The sequence below is a fragment of the Elaeis guineensis genome, chromosome 13, assembly GCF_000442705.2.
Source record: "Elaeis guineensis isolate ETL-2024a chromosome 13, EG11, whole genome shotgun sequence".
NCBI classification, from domain to species: domain Eukaryota; kingdom Viridiplantae; phylum Streptophyta; class Magnoliopsida; order Arecales; family Arecaceae; genus Elaeis; species Elaeis guineensis.
Window position 1 is genome coordinate 76,831,733 of NC_026005.2, and position 18,923 is coordinate 76,850,655.

At 37.7% G+C, this 18,923-nt stretch overlaps 2 protein-coding genes across 2 annotated transcripts; both read right to left on the reverse strand.

The window, feature by feature from the left end:
- Nucleotides 1–5,891: 5,891 nt before the first annotated feature.
- On the reverse strand, nucleotides 5,892–7,005 carry LOC105055952 (uncharacterized). The gene is made up of 2 exons (XM_010937993.4): nucleotides 6,476–7,005; nucleotides 5,892–6,382 (listed from the first exon to the last, which is right to left on the reverse strand). The coding sequence occupies exons 1-2, from the start codon at nucleotides 6,996–6,998 to the stop codon at nucleotides 5,949–5,951; spliced, it is 957 nt and encodes a 318-aa protein (XP_010936295.1). The 5' UTR covers nucleotides 6,999–7,005; the 3' UTR covers nucleotides 5,892–5,948.
- Nucleotides 7,006–8,078: 1,073 nt separating this feature from the next.
- Nucleotides 8,079–17,199, reverse strand: LOC105055873 (kinesin-like protein KIN-7L). Its single transcript, XM_073248158.1, has 16 exons — nucleotides 16,987–17,199; nucleotides 16,823–16,912; nucleotides 16,616–16,734; nucleotides 16,410–16,523; nucleotides 16,207–16,288; nucleotides 16,042–16,109; nucleotides 15,857–15,934; nucleotides 15,624–15,766; nucleotides 15,143–15,245; nucleotides 14,980–15,060; nucleotides 14,219–14,287; nucleotides 14,077–14,136; nucleotides 13,802–13,954; nucleotides 13,376–13,651; nucleotides 8,413–8,778; nucleotides 8,079–8,207 (listed from the first exon to the last, which is right to left on the reverse strand). Exons 1-16 carry the CDS (start codon nucleotides 17,129–17,131, stop codon nucleotides 8,169–8,171), a joined length of 1,986 nt encoding a protein of 661 aa, XP_073104259.1. The 5' UTR covers nucleotides 17,132–17,199; the 3' UTR covers nucleotides 8,079–8,168.
- Nucleotides 17,200–18,923: the final 1,724 nt, after the last annotated feature.

Consider the following 18,923-nt stretch of genomic DNA (forward strand, 5'->3'; position numbering starts at 1 on the left):
TCCCTAGCTAATTCCTTCAAAAATTCTGTTTACCATTATGGCAGATAGAGTTTCGAGGCACACTGCGGGCTGGCACATAAGTTCTTGATAAGAGAACCCATGTGCCGACCTTAACTGAGATAGAGCCAACCGTTGGAACTCCTTGAGCTTATCTTGAGGAAATTTTGAGTTTGCCCATCAAAAGTCTTCGAATTAGATGGACCCCCAACCAAGGCAACAGCAATCCGCATAGGAGAATCTTCAGATGTATTATCAATGATGTACTGATTATCTTTCAATAAAATGATCCTTTTTCAAGATATAGCCGCTCTTCTCTTGATCTTTGACGAAGACCTTGATGGCTAAGAAGCAAGGGCTAACCCACTGAGGACTCTTGACTCCTCGCTTTTCAGCGAGTAGAGCACTAGAAGACCTTAGTCATGCGAGAACGGAGGGCTAACTTATTGAGGACTCTCGAAGGCCCCTCATTCTTCGACAAATAACGGCGTCGAAGACCTCAACGACTAGGAAGTGAAGACTAACTCATTGAGGGCCATCGACTCCTTGCTTTTCAGTGAGTAGAGTATCAGAAGACCTTAGTCACATGAAAAACAAATGCTAACTCGAGAGGACCTTCGAAAGGGACTAACCTAAAAGGATCCCTAGCACTTGTCGATCCAACCTACATGGACCGAAGACCACGGCGACTAAGAGGCAAGGGCTAACTTGTTGAGGACCCTCGACTCCTTATTTTTCAACGAGTAGAGCACCAGAAGATTTTAGTCATGCGAGAAGCGAAGGCTAACCCAAGAGGACCTTTGGAGGGCTAATCTGTGAGGACCCTTAACCCACTAACTCAAGCTATGCGAAAAATAAAGGCTAATCCAAAGAAGACCTTCAGAAGGCTAATATACAAGGATCTTACTTTGAGGCATCGATCTCAGCATTACGGACCGAAGATCTTAGCGACTAAGAAGCAATAGCTAACCTATTGAGGACTCTCGATGCCTCACTTTTTAATGAGTAGGGCGCCTGAAGAACTTCGTCATATGGAAAGTGAAGGCTAATCCAAAAGGACCTTCGGAGGGCTAATCCATGAGAGCCTTCGAAGCCTGCCAATACAAGCTATGCGAGAAGTGAGAGTTAACCTCTAAGGACTCTCAAAACGAGGTTGAAGACGGAAGCTAACCTAAGGGGACTCTCGAGTCAGAAGCTTAAGCTTACACACAAAGATCTTTATGGATCCCCTAGTACGAAGCCTAGACACGCCCGAGTTTGGATCACCTTGGTATAAAAAAATCAAAGTAAAGGCAATAAACATAGGTAATAAAAAAGAAATTTAGACGGATATGATCACAACATTCATGCTTCTCTCGCATGTCAAATATTAACGAGTATGATGCAATTGCAATTGAGAGACTTTGAAGCCATTCAACTAACAAATTTTTGGAACCGCGCATTGATTACGTACGTTCTTCCATCCCTTCTTCTTAGTGACCTCTCGTTTGCCGTGGTTGCTAGTGTTTTTCTGAAAAGAAATCATATATGGTGGCTTCATGTTGGGCTCGAGAAGTTTGTGTCGAGAATAGAGTTGGTCAAAAATTTGGATCTAGGGATGGGCCAAGTGAGCATCGCATGAGTATTCGGGTTAAGCTTCTGCCAAACGGAGTCTAAGCTTGTGTATGTTCGGTAACACCTGCACCTCAGGCAAATCTATAACCCCATAATAGCCGATTGGATTATATAAGCATCCAAAATAATTTAAGGATGCATTTGGTTATATTTTTTATTTTTAATTTTTAATTTTTAAATAATATTTTTTATTTTTTTTATTTTTGTTATTGAGTAAAAGTAAAAAAATAAAAAATATGTTTGATAATAATGTTACTATAAAGCAAAAAGCAATATTTGGGGACGGCAGGTGAAAAGCTCGACGAGGGAGAAAAATTCAAGAAGAAAGGGAGAAGGGGGTGGGAAGGTAAAGAGCTCGATTAGAGAGAAGGATTCGGACTCTTTATTTTTTGGTTCGACGTTTTAGACGTGTGGAAGCAAAAAAAAATAAAAAAATAAATTTTAAAAAATAAAAAATTTTTACTTTACATATAAAGTAATTATTTTAATTATGTTAATTTTTATTTTTTACTTTTTATGATGTTATCAAACATTATTTTTTTATTTTTATTTTTTAAAATTAAAAAAAAAATTAATGACTATTCAAATGTACCCTAAGTTTTTTAAACCTTTTTTTCATTCTTTTCGATCAACTTTTGATCTTTTGTTTTTAAACAAAAAACTGATAGTAGGTTTCAGGGCCGTACAGGCTGACCAGACAAATTAAAGAGTAACAAAAAGTTGATTAGGGAACTTTACGTGGTATCAGTATCCAGCAGGCCGGCGGCTCCCTGTCTGCACTAGCCCCGGCATTTAGTGTGCCGGAACTAGCTCAAATCTAACAAATACTCATATCAATGCAATACTTGGTTCTAATTGGAGGGTCATATTTGAACTAGTTCCTACAAGCCCCTTGCAGGGGCTAGCTGAACTGTTTTAACTATAATATAGATGTTATTTAATAGTTTTGCTGCTGGAAAGTGGCCCCATTGAGATGCCAAGCTGATGAAGTCGATAGAGATCTTAGCTTCTCCACCATCTAAATCAGAAAAATTGGATGGGGTTTGCTATAAGCCCCCGTGGTGATGATCTGGTAGCCACTACACTAGATCGAAGATGGCTCCACTACTGACAATCTTCAAGTGGGTGTTGGATTGTGAAGGTACTATTTTGATCGGTACTCCAATGCTAGGTCCGCTCTAAAACAGTAAAGATAAGAAAATTCATCCATCCGAGAGTATTCAGTGGAGATCCTCCGAAGCCTAAGTTCAATATAACTTTTAAGGAATGGAAGTAGCTTGGTGTGATAAAGAGACAACGCACGAAAATCCAAAGAGGCCTTATTTGAAGGGCCCACAGGACTGTAATATATCAACAGAGTCAAAGTCCATCACCGAGTCGTTCGAGACTACACGTGGGCTGTTGTTATTGGTAACAATCCATGTACCTCACCCATAAATCATACCTGCAGTTGTTAGCCGCAAAGATTGCTCAGGTATTGCATTTGTTTGGAAACAATTAGCTTTGGCAATCGAGTGGTTACCAACTAGGGGCAAAGTTTAAAATATAAAGAAGTCTCTGCATGTCTTGTGGGTCGGTCACACGGCAAGCTTTAAATAGCCAACTTGCAGGTAGATGGTGAGCTTTCATTGGTAGGTTTATATTAAGGTCGATCCCGAGGTGAATGAAGTGGGTTATTGGTAAACGTCCTCATGCAGGTGCAAGAGACAAAATTAAACTGACATTTTTTGCAGATAAGCCCTCATCGAGATAAAATATGATAAACATGTTCCTGAAATTCTTTAGTTCACTCCCTCTGCCGAGCTCCGACTCTGGGATTCCACGTAATGTACGCAAGATGGGGAAGAAGAGGACTCGATCTAGGTTCCTCCACAAGGGGACGCTCCTTCTGAAGTCAATGACCCCCGTCCTTATGCCCACCATGGACATAAGAAAGGAAGTTCTTCTAAGCTATACAATTCAAGCTCAAAATTTCTTTCTTTTTCTAATTTGATGATGGAGTGGAATTTTAAGCTCAGATATTGGAATTTATAAGGGGAAGAGGATTTAATGTTACCTATAAGACAGAATAGGCGTGGGACAGCTGCAGATGAGAATAATAATAACTACAGACAAGGCCTTTTACTAAGTTGCAGTAAACTGATGTCGGCAATAAAAAAGAGAGGCACTTCTAAACAAAATAGTATCCAATTCTGACAAAAGGAATTATAGCTGAAGAATGGATTCAATGACTTAGTCAAGTCCTAACCTTTGGTGATGCAAGCAGGCAAAGTTTCGGTGGTCATCTGTACTATTATATAAGTAGTTTTTTTTTTTTCCCTCCTCACCCGATCATTGCTGGCTCATTTGAAACCATTCATGGTCTTGTATCGCCAGTATCCTATCATTGAATTGATATATATTTCATCTTGGGCCACCTCTAAGGTTGCCTCTTAGGACTTTTGCATCAATCATGCACTAATAAAGTTCTAATTCTTAGAGGAATTCGGTTTGGCACTAATTTATGTGAAGGTTTCTGTTGTCAGCTCCTCTCAACAAACAATAATAGGTTGATGGCTATAGTCTTGTCCTCCTGAAGACAGACAATCCAATGCCCATGCTGCTTATTTTACTACCAAGCACATGCTGCCCATGAACATTATGCGACAAATGCTATAATTCCTTCCATCATCTCTCAAGGGCCTAATTATTAATTAGCCTCTCCGTCTTATTCAATGCAGAGAGACTCAAGGGTGGTTCCATAGCGAAATCCCTGCCAAAGTATCTCTTCAAAATGAATTTTATGCTCTTATGCTGTCTTTTCAAAGCTATTTTGAAATTGATGTAATCCAACCTAGTTTCCTTCTCCCTTGGTTGTACATTATCTTATTAACTTGGTGAATTGAAGCAGAATGCCCCTCTTTTTTATTTTTTTGGGAAAAATAAAAAGGATATTTAAATCCAGGTAACTAATTACTGCAAGTTTGCACACCATGCATCAGTCTAAATGAACAGGAGTGTGCAAAGGAGCTTGTCAGTTTGGCAGTTCCATCCTCCAATGCCAAGCTACGTGACAAGGTTCTACCCATGTTATCTGCGTACAGGACTCACTCACGTGATTCCAGCCATATGAAAAGCACATTGAGCAAATCCATGTGTGACCCATGAGATAGAACTTTCACTACTGAATGCCAAGAAAGACATATATGACTACCTTGTAACAACATAAAGATTTTAAAGTCGACATAGAGACAACAAAGAAAGCATATATGCTCTCTTCTTTATGGGTGTGGGGCTAACATAAGTTAAACCATTATCATCTCATCATTCATATGTAATTAATCTGCACATGGTTTCATAGAACATCAGATAGCGACATTTATAAATCGTTGTCTCTCCTACCTACTAAAAACACACAATGAAATGGCTCTGGCTTTCCTGACAAATATCAGTATTGTCATGGTAGCAAAATATATGATCCATTTTCTAAAGTAATACTGCACCATGTTCATCATGGTTGTCTCCTTTGTAAACCTGTAAAATAGTAAAATTTTGTGCTATATGAACAATCTTACACAAAAAACTGAGAAATGAATGCCATATGAACATGGTTTATAAGCATGCAAGTCTGAATCCGTGTCTGGTGCTTGCTGAAATGCAACACGTTTGGCTGTTGTATCTCTGCTGTATCTTCTTTTATCTCATTAATTCAATGTATCAGGTGAGTGTACTCCCTTCCTTTTAACTGAAAAAAAAAAAAATAGTACACATCTAACACAGGAGGCACTGTGAGATTACATCGCAGGCGTATATTGATGCATCAACAACCAAGTTCATATTGAAGTTTCATCATGTTGATGATTTTATACTTCATTTCAAGAGAAGCTAGCAAGCATCAACCAAATTTAATCATGAATCTTTTGCAATCTTTCATGTCGTAGACAATGATAAACACTGTTGTTTTGATTTTAAAAAGACATCAGGCACCCTGTGACCAGATCATAACTGAGTTAATGCTATTGTTCCTCACGTTGAAATCTCACCACTGTAATAAAGGTAGCATCAACACACCATCCTGATGGGTCCATTGTTTTACTCTCTATACCTATGGTTGTTGAGTCATTGAATAGGGGTAGAGCCATTATGCCAAGAATCATTTCACATTAACATACAATTGACCTCAAGCAACCTGAAATTAAAGTATAGGATGTTGTAGCTCCCTGAGTAAATTTAAGAGCGTTTTTATGTCAAGAACCGAGGTCAGAAAAGAACAAGGAGCCCATTGAAACTAGTGAACTTAAGCATTCCTTTTTCTTTGCGGAAAAATAGTTCTATTTTATATATAGAGTCAAAACTTTTCATATGTACAAGTCTAGCAAATTCAAGACAATTTCTTCCCTGACTTCTTCAAAAATGGCAGCTTCTATTTCAATAACAATCTCTCTCATCTGAGACCGAAAGCGATTCCACTCCCGCATTGAGTTGGATACATCTGAAAATATCAACTTGCTTATCCTCGTCAAATCTCCTTTTTGCATCTCCCATGAAAGGATCTCCTCACTGATGATTTTTTTGGTCATTTCAGGGCTCAAATACTCATAGGAAGTACAAATATTTTCTTCCACCTCTCTCACGCAATCCAGCAGAAGCTGCTCTGGTTGATGCAGCATTGTCTTTGATTTAGTAAACTGATTGAAGGCAGGAGAATAAGCAGCTTCAAGAAGCTCTTTGAACATGTCTAAAGCTTCCATAGGAGAATCAAGACTCGAAGTTGATTTGTTCTCTTCTTTATCTGTCAAGCAGCAAACAAACCGAAGAAATGAATCATTGTGATTCATAAAGAGAGGAAATACAAACATCCAGACAGGGAGCGAAGCCAACTTACTGTGACTGTGAACTGGGGAGCCTTCACAAGAACGCAGCTCTAGCACTGAAACAGGACTGTGCTGCTCCAAGTCCTCCACCGTCTCCATGCATTTCCATTGACTCTCTCCATCCAATTCTCTGGCACTGCCACTGCCTCTAGGACATGAGAAGCTACCACCAGGTTCTACGTCATGGTTCATAATCTCCATTTCTGTGAAGCAGTCAAAGAAACTCAATCTTCCATTCTCAGGCGCCTTACTGTCCCAATCCAAGGCCTTCTTAACAGCCTTCCCATACAAAACCTTGGTGAGCATACATCTAAGGAACCCACATCTCCTCTTGAGACCATGACTGCCAAGCCTTTGCAGCCTTTGGAATGCACTACCAGGCCAACACATGCTTGTAGCCTGCGACTTCGGGATCCTATTAGAATACCCATTCTCTAGAAGGTAAACGTGGAGCAGGAAAGGCTCCTGCTGCTCTTCTAGCAGCTCAAACAGCCGCCTTCCTTGGGCTGAAGGTGATTTGGAAAGACAGGCCATTGGACCTCCAGCTCTGAAAAGAAAATGGATGACAGAATTCAAAGTGGAGGGGAGATGATGTGAGGTGTGGGAGTGGCTTAAATGAAGGAGGGAGAGGAAGATAGAAGAATTAAATAAGCATCCCTAACGATTCAAATCACCCTGGAGCTAGGACATACAAATGTTATTAATGGGTGACAGAAGAAATAGAAACGGAGAATCTAGCAGTCAGCTTACAATTTTGTTTGGTCCTCAATGGAAGGGGATGGGATTCTCCCATGCTACACCTACCTTTTTTTAGCAAGCACCAAGTTACATCAAATCATCAGGTGAAAATCCAATGTACCCATCTGATCAAAGGTTGAAAGATGTGCCAGAGCAGATGGGGTATAATAACTCCCTTTTCTGAGACCAAAAGGCAATCTCACTGTTTATTGAAACATTTACTGGAGCAGGGGTGTTCCACCAGCAGGGGAAAGAAATTAATCCTCTTGGCTTGGCCTGTGCTGTCTCAATTTTACAGGCTTTGGCTCACCATGATACAGTGCCTGGTTTGAATGCTTCTCAAAATCTCAACCCTGCACTGATTTTATCCCCAAACAACTCTTTTTTGAAAAGTACCCAATGAATACCACAACTTTTGTCGTGTAGTAGAGGAACCCATGTGTCCAAGACCAGAAGGGTTGGGTAGTGGACCAGATTGAACTGATTTATTGTTGGTGGTTTGGCAGCTGCTCCCAAATGTCCCCTCCCTTCAACTCCAAATCCATTTCATGTGTTCACCATCAGGAATCCTCTGCTCCTCTTACAGTAGACATCCAAACCTTCTCTCTCTTTTCAAATCTTCCTCTCTTTGGGAAGATCTCGAGACATCAAAGAAAACGACCTTCCATATGCTTGCAGGCTTTTGGAATGTGTCCACACATCTGGGGCCCATAACAAAATGCTTTGGCTTATTGTTGCTGCACTCCACCACAGCTGATATTGGTTGTGATTAAGGCCTGTGTTGATTCTCACTAACTTGAACGATGACAGGTTTCTGCTCCCTTATTTGAAGAACGTCCAATTAAACGTCACATACCACCAAACAGATGATAGACACATTATACGGTGAATCACATGCATGCCATGAGCAGCACTTGAGTAAATGTAGTACAAAAATACATTGTCTTTAATTGGCAATATGGTGAATCAAAAGCAATTGGTGATCAATGCACGGAGTTTAACATCCTGAGAAATAAAGGAAAATTACTTAAATTTAAAGGGACACAAGTGTGGAAGTGAAGACATAATGTGATCAATAGATCAACATAAGCAGTATAAGGAAAGCACTCTAACAGACCAAGACATCTTGCTGAGTGCAAAACCGTCTGATTCAATAAATAAAGAAGCAACATATTCAGCTTTAACAATCGTATAGTTCAGGTATAGGAACCTGGGAGGCTTTTAGGTTTTCCACCATAGCCTTGGATTTGGAATAGAGGGCTGTGAGTAATCCCTCCCGTTGGGAAAATGCTAAACTGAACACATGGATCTCCTCCTTAAGATCCTTCATTTTTTGCCGTTCAATGTTCAGCTCCTTCAATAATTCTTCTTTTTCGGCTGCAAGGAGCTCTACGTCTTGTTTGGACATGGAGAGAGCTTGCATGAGAGAAGCCTTTTCCTCTCTCAAAAGGTTGCATTCCCTTTCTACGGCAGCACATTCCTCCTTTGAAGCCTCAAGATGTTTGTTGAAGCGACATTCAGTTTCCAAGATGGGAAGTCTTCCCTTGTTACTAATCTCTTCCTCCAAAGCTAGTCCCTTCAGACATGCAGCAATTGATACTCAGGCAAGAGAAGAACAAAGGATCCTCGACTCTTTAACATTTGAAAGGGAAATAAGGATCACATCATCAGAAATTGAACCATGAAGAAACTCGACGAGCTCAAAAATGGAGATTTTAGAATTTCAAATACATGGCAACTCTGCCAGGCAATCTTTTAATGCAGATCTGCATTCATTGTCCTAGGCACATGCTTATGCTCAAAATGAAAAGCAAGCGATCAAACATTAATTACAGTAAATGATGCAGGCAAGCGTGGTAATGTATGGCTAAGACAGATCCCATATTTCCCATATTGCTCAGGATAGTGAGATGTTGACAACTAGAATGGCGCTCCAATCAATTGAAAATCATTGTGCTTTCATCCTGTTAAGTCATAAAATTCTTTGGCAGGGAGGTGCCCCTGACTGGAAAAGGTGATGAATTGCTGTGGGGCTTCGCAGACAGGTTTACTCCACAATAGGGACAATCTATTGGTAACTATATGCCTCTGGCTAACAGGTGGTGAGAAGTCCTGAAATTTCCCATCCCTGAGGTGCTCATATTGCTTCATGTGCTAATTTTCTTGTAACATCCAGCAAAGATCGGGCAACAGCATAATTTCATTGCCCAACAAGAAATATTTTTGAAGAAGAGGTCGACAAGTGTAGATTGAGGTTGAGTTTTTAAATTATTACCAATGAATGGGCAAAAAGATGATAGCAGAAGATCAAAATGAAGGACAACATGCTGCTTGGGATCTATTATCTTCAGAAGATACTGAAAATAATAATGCATGATATAGCACTGGGCAAGCATAAAATTAAATTTTGCTTTCAGACAACTTGGGCAAGGAAGTCTCAATCATGTATAAGTTCTTCACAGATGATGTATTCAAGACAGAGATGCATATATTTGATGACAAAAGCGGATTTAAAAAAGCCTGGCCGAACATAAAGGATCTTTGAAGAACTGCAACATATATTTGTCTAAGCAATTGGGCCCACCATTTGTCTAAGCATTGAAGACTGGTCAAACACAAAGGATCATTTTCAATGGCCCACCATTGATTTTCACTAAGAAGCAATTGGGCCAAATTCACTTGTGCATCCAAAACTTTATCTATATACAAACTACATGCATATATATGTAAAAAATTATGCGCAAATCATAGTATGTTGTCAATAATAATACAGTCCACAGTTTGGCTGATGTTGTCAGCTTTCAGAAGCTCATCGTGTGATCATTCAAACCTATAAACATCAATCCTAACTTCATAGTTCGATATTTAAGTCGTAGACTACAAAACCATTTACCATTGTAAGCTTAACATTAAAAAAAGTAAAAGCAAACTCCCTCACCCTTATATTTGAAGGTAACAAGGGAGTATCCCATTATCCAGAAAGCATCTAGAGCACTTTTTTAAAATTTAAAAAATAAAATAGAATAATTTACACAAATATTGGACATGCATTAGAGAGATATCTGGCAAATCCTGACAATAGATATGGACATGACATGCAATTCTTATCCATGCTTCCTAAGATTTTGATAAGGTTTTAACATATTATCTTTATATTGCAAGATGCTTTTAGGATCCTGTTCAAACTTGGTTTATTGGCCACTAGCATGCATAGTCAAAGCTAACAAGTACGGCATTCTGAATAATGTGGCTACAGGGAAAAATTTGAATCAGAAGACATGTAGAGGATTTGTGAATAAATAAGAACTTCGATATCTTAAAAGAGATAAGCCAGAAACTTAATTAATATGTAAGAATTATTTTGATACAGATTCATGCGAAAACTAGCATTGGTGAGGCACCTCCCTGCCTCTAATCTGCCCTAGTATTAAGCCATGGTTCCTGTCATACATATGCATATTATTAACTTTAAATCACCTATTCTCATTGTTAGTGTTATTTCTGTGTAATAAAGACTACTTTTTGCCTCCTAACCATCTCACCTCACATATCTAGCTAAGTCTGCTTTTTACTATAGGAAAGCCAACACTTATCTCACATGGTTGTGTTTTCTGAGGGTGCAATCTACAATACAAAAGGTTCCAGTTATAAAACTCTTGTATGCAACAAAATGTATGTCCTCAATCACATAACCACCTCTTATGCATCAGTTAAACATGTTTTCCCTTCTATCTATTCCAATCAATTTTCAATAGTAGTGCCTCTAGTAAATGTTGGAAAGCTTAATTAATGACTCAAGCCAACAAACCAAAATATGTTTCTGAGAACAAGGTCTTAGATCCAATTGCTTATGTAACTAATCATAGCCTTCTGGCTATCGGGGTTCTAATTTTGTAAACAACAGTATAAGCATGATGTAGAATACCTAGCTTAACATTGGCATCCTTGCTGGCATGCAACATGACCTCTTTCAGACTTCAAGGTGCTTCACAACTTCACACAGCTTTTTATTGTCATATATGGTCACAATCAAAACCATTGTGCCTAGTTTGGGAATTCTAGTTCAATATTCTGGCAACTAAAGATTGACAATTTAAAGTATCATCTTGCTGTGTTTTTTCAGTTCATGGTCGCAACACTCATCTACTTGATGACCTTAGACATTTTAATCATATTAATTAAAAAAGGGGGAAATGAAGCACAGAGCTAAAAATGTTATTTTATGGTTCATAGGGTTGCTTTGGTCACTACAGGTATACCTTCTCTCCAAACAAAAAATAAAGAAAAAAGAAAAAGCAATTATCTATCTATTTATCACTCAAATAAACAGCAGGATGATAACTGTCATTTTATTTTAATCTTAAGCAAGATATTAGGGAGCAAGCATATCCTATTATGTACCATCATTATTGGTGATTTAAATTTAAATTATCTCCCAACCAAATAATACCTCCACCTTGGACAAGTTTGGGTAACGCATCTCAATTCATGGCCTCTTTGAGATGCTTATCTCTAGTCTAAAAGGATGTGAAAGAAAACTAGAATGACCCTTCTATTCTAGAAATGAGAATTCTTCATTACAAAAAACAAGTTTTCTTTCACTAGAAATAATTACTTTCTATATAAGAAAGAACCTTCTATTATAATTATTAATTAAGACATTTATTTGAACATTCACATAACATTAGAAAACATAGCAATTATATGTAATATTGGTAAAATAGGTCCATTGATAATCATGATCCAAAAAAACATAGCAATTATATGTAATATTGGTATAATAGGTCCATTGGTAATCATGATCCAAAAAAACATAGCCATCTCCCTACTATTTTATTTGGCCTTGTAATAGGCGACACTGACTAACACCAACCATGCAATTTCATTTCTCCAGCCAAGTTAGAATTCTATACAAAGCATTCTCATCCTAGGGTCCACATTTCTTCAAAACCAATGTCAAACCTCCATGTCATACATCCAAATTTGACATGAGCTTTTAGATCTTATTTTAAAATGCTCATGATTTTATCTGTTATTATTTATAGTTTCTCTAGGCTCATCAACTAAGCCATGTCAACATATAACATGCACCAAGAATCTTTTGGAGAACAACTAGAAGCTTACATGGAAGACACAACAAGGATTGTGGATCTAGGCCTCATGATATGTACAAGTTTTTAGCTAGTTTCTGTTGTCTACATAATTCTTAGAAATCATGTTGGCAACAATATTGAGAAGCATGAAAAATAATAAGAACTTTCAGTAGGGAGTGATGTGGTAAGTTATGAACCAACTCTGACTCCAAGTTTGTGAATGGTAGCAGTTGTAGACTCGCAAGTTCTTCAACCACCCTATATCATAATGTACTCAAGAGTGCATCCAACTTAAACTAGCAAACAGGAGACATTCTTTTACTATTTTGTTAATGAAATTTCAGGATTTTAATGTACAATCACCAAACCCGGGATAACTTGAAGATTGCTAGCCTCTTGAAACTATATAAAGTAACCATGTCACCTTACAAGAAGTGTTTGCCATGGATCTATACCCAGCATTATCTGAAGACTGTGCAACAATTTGTTGTTTCTTTGACTTCGATGATATAGTTGATGAACCCAATAATATGCAATAACCTGTTACTGGATGTTGAGTATCGTAACAACTTGTCCAATCAGAACCACAGTTTATAATTTGTTAATCAGTTGCCAACAAAATCCTTAACTTTTCCTCTACCATGTTTCTGAATATTTCCATTCAAGTATCATCTAAACTCTCTTTCCTTTAACCATTTCACAATGCTTAAAATGGCTTTTTAGAAGAATATCATATACTGTTCCATGGGCATGAGAATCCTTGAATACTAATATAACTTAGTGCCAAAGTATGTATTTCACCATCTGATTACAATATGGACTGAATCCACAAGTCATAAATAAAAATATGCAATACCCAATATCTACTAACAGACATTATGGAATCTCAAAGCCTAAAATGGTACGATCAAATTGTATTATATGACATGGTTGTATAGAAATGACTATTATGTTTATCACATAAAAAAAAGGAAAAACAGAAGTTTTGGTCTCACTTCATAGCACCTATTGAAAGAATCAAAATGAAAATGATATAAACAAGAGTCTGAGAGACATAATCATGAAGCATCGGTAACTTACAACTGATATATCACTTGATGTGAAGGATTGATATTTCATATCAGGTGTCATTTGAAGCATATCAAGATCAGTGGTGCAACCTTTGTTCAAACGCATCCACAAGTCTTCATCAGCTACGTTTGCAAAATTTTCAGGGAGAGGACTAGACTCCAAGTCCCTTGAACAGTTTGATCTTTTCACAACAAAATCATGTGGCATTACTTTGAAATTAGGTGTTTTAAATGCATCTTCCTGGGGCATGATTACTTCATCATTTGTATTCCTCGAGTCCATTTGCTGCAAAAGTTATGTAACATGTTATTTGCAACTATTGATTTGAGATATTCGCTTTCGTTCAATGAAGTAATTTCTACAAGACTTTGTAGTGTTATACTAGCTCATAATGAGCATATCCTACAATTAGTTGTAGACATATTCCCTATTTACCTTAGCTGAACTTCTAGCTTGATCAGAAGAATTAGCAAGACTAGTAAAATTGTTTATCTTCTTCTGTTGTTCCCTTATGCAATGCTCTAATGCTTCACGAGATCTTCTTTCTTCCTCAAGTTGCATGGCAAGCCTTTCACACTCTAATTCAGACTGATACAGAATAAATAAATAAATAAGTAAAGAGTAGAAAGCATGTCAGTTGCTAAAAGTAGTGACACAAGTTTTATAATTGCAAACCATTTGGGAACTTCTGGCAAGGTTGAAATATCTACCTTGTGCATGTCATTCCGTTGCTTTAAGATCACTTGTTCTAGTACCTCAGAATGAGATCCCTGGAAAAGTAGAAAGTAGAAATATCTTAGTAATACACTTGAAGATATGAACAGGCAAGTCTATATATACTAAACAAATCACCTGAAGTTTCCTGCGGAGCTCTTCAATCTCTAGTTTTTGTCGCTTCAGCAGTGCAGCATCAGTCAGAATCTATTATGTAACCAGCAATAATTAGAACAAACCAAGTGAAGCATGAAGTAGCAAAATTTCTTGCCTTTGCGTAACCAATAAACATCAACAAGAACAAAAAAATACAATATTATTTTTTTAGGCTGCATTTGGTTTGGGAAAAAGAAAATTGGGACACTTTTGAACAGCAAAAGGGACCTTTTGGAATAAATTTTATGGACAATTTTTAGGACATAAAAAAGTTGGAAAAGTAGGTATCAGGTGCCTTTATGCCGGGGAAGAGTTTACAACAACTCCCATGTAGTAGTTATTTCTTGGTTATGCCTCCTTCCAAATGTTGTTTGTTAAGCATAACACCTATTCCAAAGCTTATGCCTACTTCATGCCTGAACCAAATGCAGCTTTATATAATAAAGAAGCTCTTGGCCAGAAAAGAGGCTAATAGTAAACAACACATCCACACTTCATTTGCATCTGCATGTTTGAAGATAAACACTCACTCTAATGGATGCACATGCACGCATAGATACAAAGATAATGATTTCTTATCCATTGCAATTATTACCCAATAAAATGTATGAAACAAAATTTTGCCCACATTAAGATTAGGTTCCAAATAATAACTAACAATCCTTCTGATTTCACGCCTCCAGCTAACTGTTGTGCAAGACATGAATTACGAAGCGAGAGGGATAATGGAAGTTGGAACCAACCTCATTTACTTGTGCACAGTTCGTAATCCGTTTAGCTCTGCTTGCAAACTGAAGGGTTCCTCTACTTTCCTCTATGTGAACCTATAAATTAAACTTGTAAATGACAGAAAGACAGACAATGATAATTCAGTACAAGAAACCGATGATTATGCTTGAGGCCTACCTCCTCTGGTGCAACCGTACAGATTATAGAAGTTTTGGCATTACCACCAAGAGCAGGTTGGAGAATGCGAGTCAGCTTGCTATCACGATATGGGATATGCCCCCTACATCAGCATTGTTCTCATCTTAGAAAACCAGGTTTTTAATATGATATAATATAGTCTAAAACTTCATGAGATTTTATAAGTAAAGGCACTATTTCAGAAGAATTCCAAGTACACTGAGATCCAAGTTCATTTGACAATGCTCAATAAAATAGCAAGTATTCCAACATAATTAAATCGTGGGGAAGTTTAAGACTTGGAACCACTTACAGACAAATGTTTGCAACCTAGACATGGTTGATATAAAATAAAATATTTTCTTCTAGTTAAATGATATACATAAATGTCCAAGTAAAAATTAGTAACTAAGTTGCGGGAACTTAAAGGTGCAATTATATAAAGTTTGGAATAGAGATATTGACCAACTTAATTGGGTACCTTTGCTTCCCATTTTCACTCAGCTTATTGATCACATTACCAAGAATCATTAAACTCTTGTTAATGTGCTTCCCTTCCTTCAAACGTACCCCTCCAGCCCCTGTCTTAGCTATCCTCTCTGATCCAGCTAAATCTACCAGGTTCTACAACATAAGAAAATAGCAAACTTATTCATGACACTACTCTATAAGCAGTCTAGGTACTAAAGGTGATTTGATGCTGAAGTTACAGACCAAGACAGATACACGGATTGCATCTGCATTAGACACATCACCAGAAGAAATGGGATCTTTCACACTGCTCTCAATTACCTAGAATTAGTAGAAAATATATTATTGATTTTGAAATAAAATAGTAAAGAAGAGCATAAAAGAAGAAGGTTAAAAGGAAAAACAAAAGAGGATTTAGAGCGATATACCATCCTAAATATGGTATGTGATCTACTGCTTCGCACATTCATGTTGGTTTCCCCAAAATGCCGATTTGCTATATCCAAAAAAAACAGGTATCATTTCCCACTATTGTTTCCCAAAAAAAAAAAAGCAGGACTTAGGGTGGAATTCAAAGACGTGACTAGTTAGACCTTCCCCGAGTTTAATGAGCTCAAAAACTTGCTCCGCACTGTTCACAATCTCCTCCCGGAGGCCCGCTACAAAAATCCCACGCTACATTTACAGCAAAATTAGACAAATTTACAAATATATGCCCGTAAAGCTCTCCAAAGCCTCCTTCTTTTTTAAATGGAGAAAATCTCTCTAAAATCTTGGTATTACTATCATCTCTTACCTCCAAACTCTCATGAATCGGAAGCTTCTGGTTCCCCAGCGTCAAGAGATCATTGATCTCCTCATTGTAGATCTCCATGTACGAAACCCTGATCAAGAACTCCCGATCCGTGGTCTGCTTCCAGGTTTCACCCCACAAAGGTAAAACTTATACCCACAGAATCCAAAAATCCAAGCTAATAAGAAAAAACGAATTCAATCATATACCATCTGGGTGGTGTGGAAGATGTCTCTGACGGCGCGAGGGATGATTCCAGGGTCATCTTCGGAGCCGTTCATGGTGAACGTCTTGCCGCTGCTGGTCTGCCCGTAGGCAAAAGCAGTACCTTTAGGATAACAATTAGCAGAACAAGATTAATCAGAAACCAATCGAACCAATATCTCGGGGATAAAGAAGAATTGGGGAACTTTTACCGTTGAATCCATTGACAGTGGCGTGGATGATGGATTTGATGAGGAGATCGTAGACGGTGGCATTGGTGGAGCTCTGATCGAAGACGTGATCTACGAGGAGGAGGAGATCGGGATTAGGGTTAGGGTTAGGAGGAGGGAGATTTGGGGGAGAAAAGAAGAAGTACCGAAGGCGAAGGAAACGCCAGAGACGGGGGTGCCGTCGAGGAGGTGGAGGGAGATGCGGTTGTCCTCGACTCGCCATTGCCGCTCGGCGGGGAGGTCGGGGGCAGTCGAAGGCCGGAAGCGGACAGCGACGGAGATCTTCTCCATGGACGGCTGCGGGATGGGGGAAAGAGAGAGAGGCGGGATTTTTGAGTTTGGTTTTGGGGTCGGGAAACCGCCGGTGGAGCGGTGGATGGTTGAGTAGTGCAGAAGGTTTAAAGCTGCCAACGGGTGGGGCTACAAGGGGCCATGCTTGATCCTGGCTGAACCTGATTTTATTTATCTGATTATGATTTCAAACTCGAATCGACCCTCTTAGCTGATCAAGTCAGGTCAGCTCGGATTCAGAAAAAAAAAAGAAAAATAGAGATCATTTATATTTGATTGGGGACAATGATCATGTAGATCCAAACCAAAATCTCCGAGTTTGAGCAGGATGAGTAAGGTTGGTTTTTGCATTCGGATAAAAAATTTGGCTACTCTTTTATAACTAAAATATAATAATAAATAATAAAATAAAATTATAAAAAATATAATCAAAAAAATAATTTGAATTTAAATTTTTATTCAAAAAAATTTAAGTTTATTCGGATAATTGACCATGCTTTAGTTTACAAACTACAATTTTTATATATTAATGCACTTCAAGATATTATAAATAAAAATTCATCAAAATAATCAGAGAGATATGAATATCTAAATATAAATAATTAAAAAAAATAGATTGGGTTAGATCTAGTCTGGTCGAAACTAAGTCAGGTCATGGGACCACCAATCCAATTCCAACCCTAAAAGGGTTAAAAGGAGGATTATAATGGGACAATGTCTGCAATGTGGGATTATTCAAGCCATGGCCCAAAAAATCATCTGGTTGAAAGTTTAGAAAGGATTGCATTCGCACTTATAGATGATTAGATTGTGCAGGAAAGAGAGGCTTGGAGGAGTACAAAAATATCCCGCTTGAATTTTATTGTGTAGCTTGAATTTTATAAATGCATCTATGTAAACCAACATGAGTTAAGTTGATTTATGAAAGCTACCATTTTTTTCCTCGACTCATCGGCTTTTCTTTCCTCAACTTTTTGAAAATATGATGTGTTACAAACCAGACCTCAGCCAAAATTATATAGCCAAAAGATTAGCAATTGAGATCGGTATGCAAATCTTCTCAACATATAAATATTTTGGATAAATAATGGGAAAATAATTCATACCAAATAATAGAGAAACATGTCAGTAGTATGAGCAGAACCTCTTCCCAAAATTAGATGGTAGCAACCATTGACCTGTGTATAACCCTATTTGCATTTTTTTTTTTCAGTGAGAAATTTATGATAAAAAGGGAGGAGAAGAATCCACCCAAATTTATTAAGGAAAAAAATTACAAATATATATATATATATATATATATATATATATATATATATATATATATACACACGGAAGAGTATGAGAAATTTGGAAGAGAAATTTATAAATAAATGTCTTGCATGATATTGTTGGACTCGCTCCCTGGAGAACTAAATTAATACACAGCACTCTGTCAAATGGTAAAACTCGTACAGCAATTAAAGTGGAGAGATTGTATTTGGCAACAAATAATAATCCAAATGAACATTATCCTTGCTTGGCATTTTTCGCTGCGTCTCAATAGTGCATTGCATCATTTTTTTCGTTCAGATTTGAGACTAATATTCCTTTTGAAATATCCTATTGGACTGATTATTTTAAAGCTACGAATAAGGTAAGCTCTGAATTGTGTTATGAATTGCCACTGAAACCTTTCCTCAAAAATAATTGGTCATCATTTCGTGGTTATTTATCATATAATTTTCTAGGAGAATGGATCATGCATGTACGATGCATGAAAGAATGAGGTAGCTGCACCATGTTCTAGAAG

Coding starts and splice junctions, on each gene's coding strand:
- LOC105055873 (XM_073248158.1), bottom strand. CDS start 17,131: ATGGAGAAGATCTCCGTCGCTGTCCGCTTCCGGCCTTCGACTGCCCCC. Junction 14,288..14,979: donor ACTGTGCACAAGTAAATGAG/GTTGGTTCCAAC, acceptor GTTACATAATAG/ATTCTGACTGATGCTGCACT. Junction 14,137..14,218: donor AGCTCCGCAGGAAACTTCAG/GTGATTTGTTTA, acceptor CTACTTTTCCAG/GGATCTCATTCTGAGGTACT.
- LOC105055952 (XM_010937993.4), bottom strand. CDS start 6,998: ATGGCCTGTCTTTCCAAATCACCTTCAGCCCAAGGAAGGCGGCTGTTT. Junction 6,383..6,475: donor CTCCCCAGTTCACAGTCACA/GTAAGTTGGCTT, acceptor GCTGCTTGACAG/ATAAAGAAGAGAACAAATCA.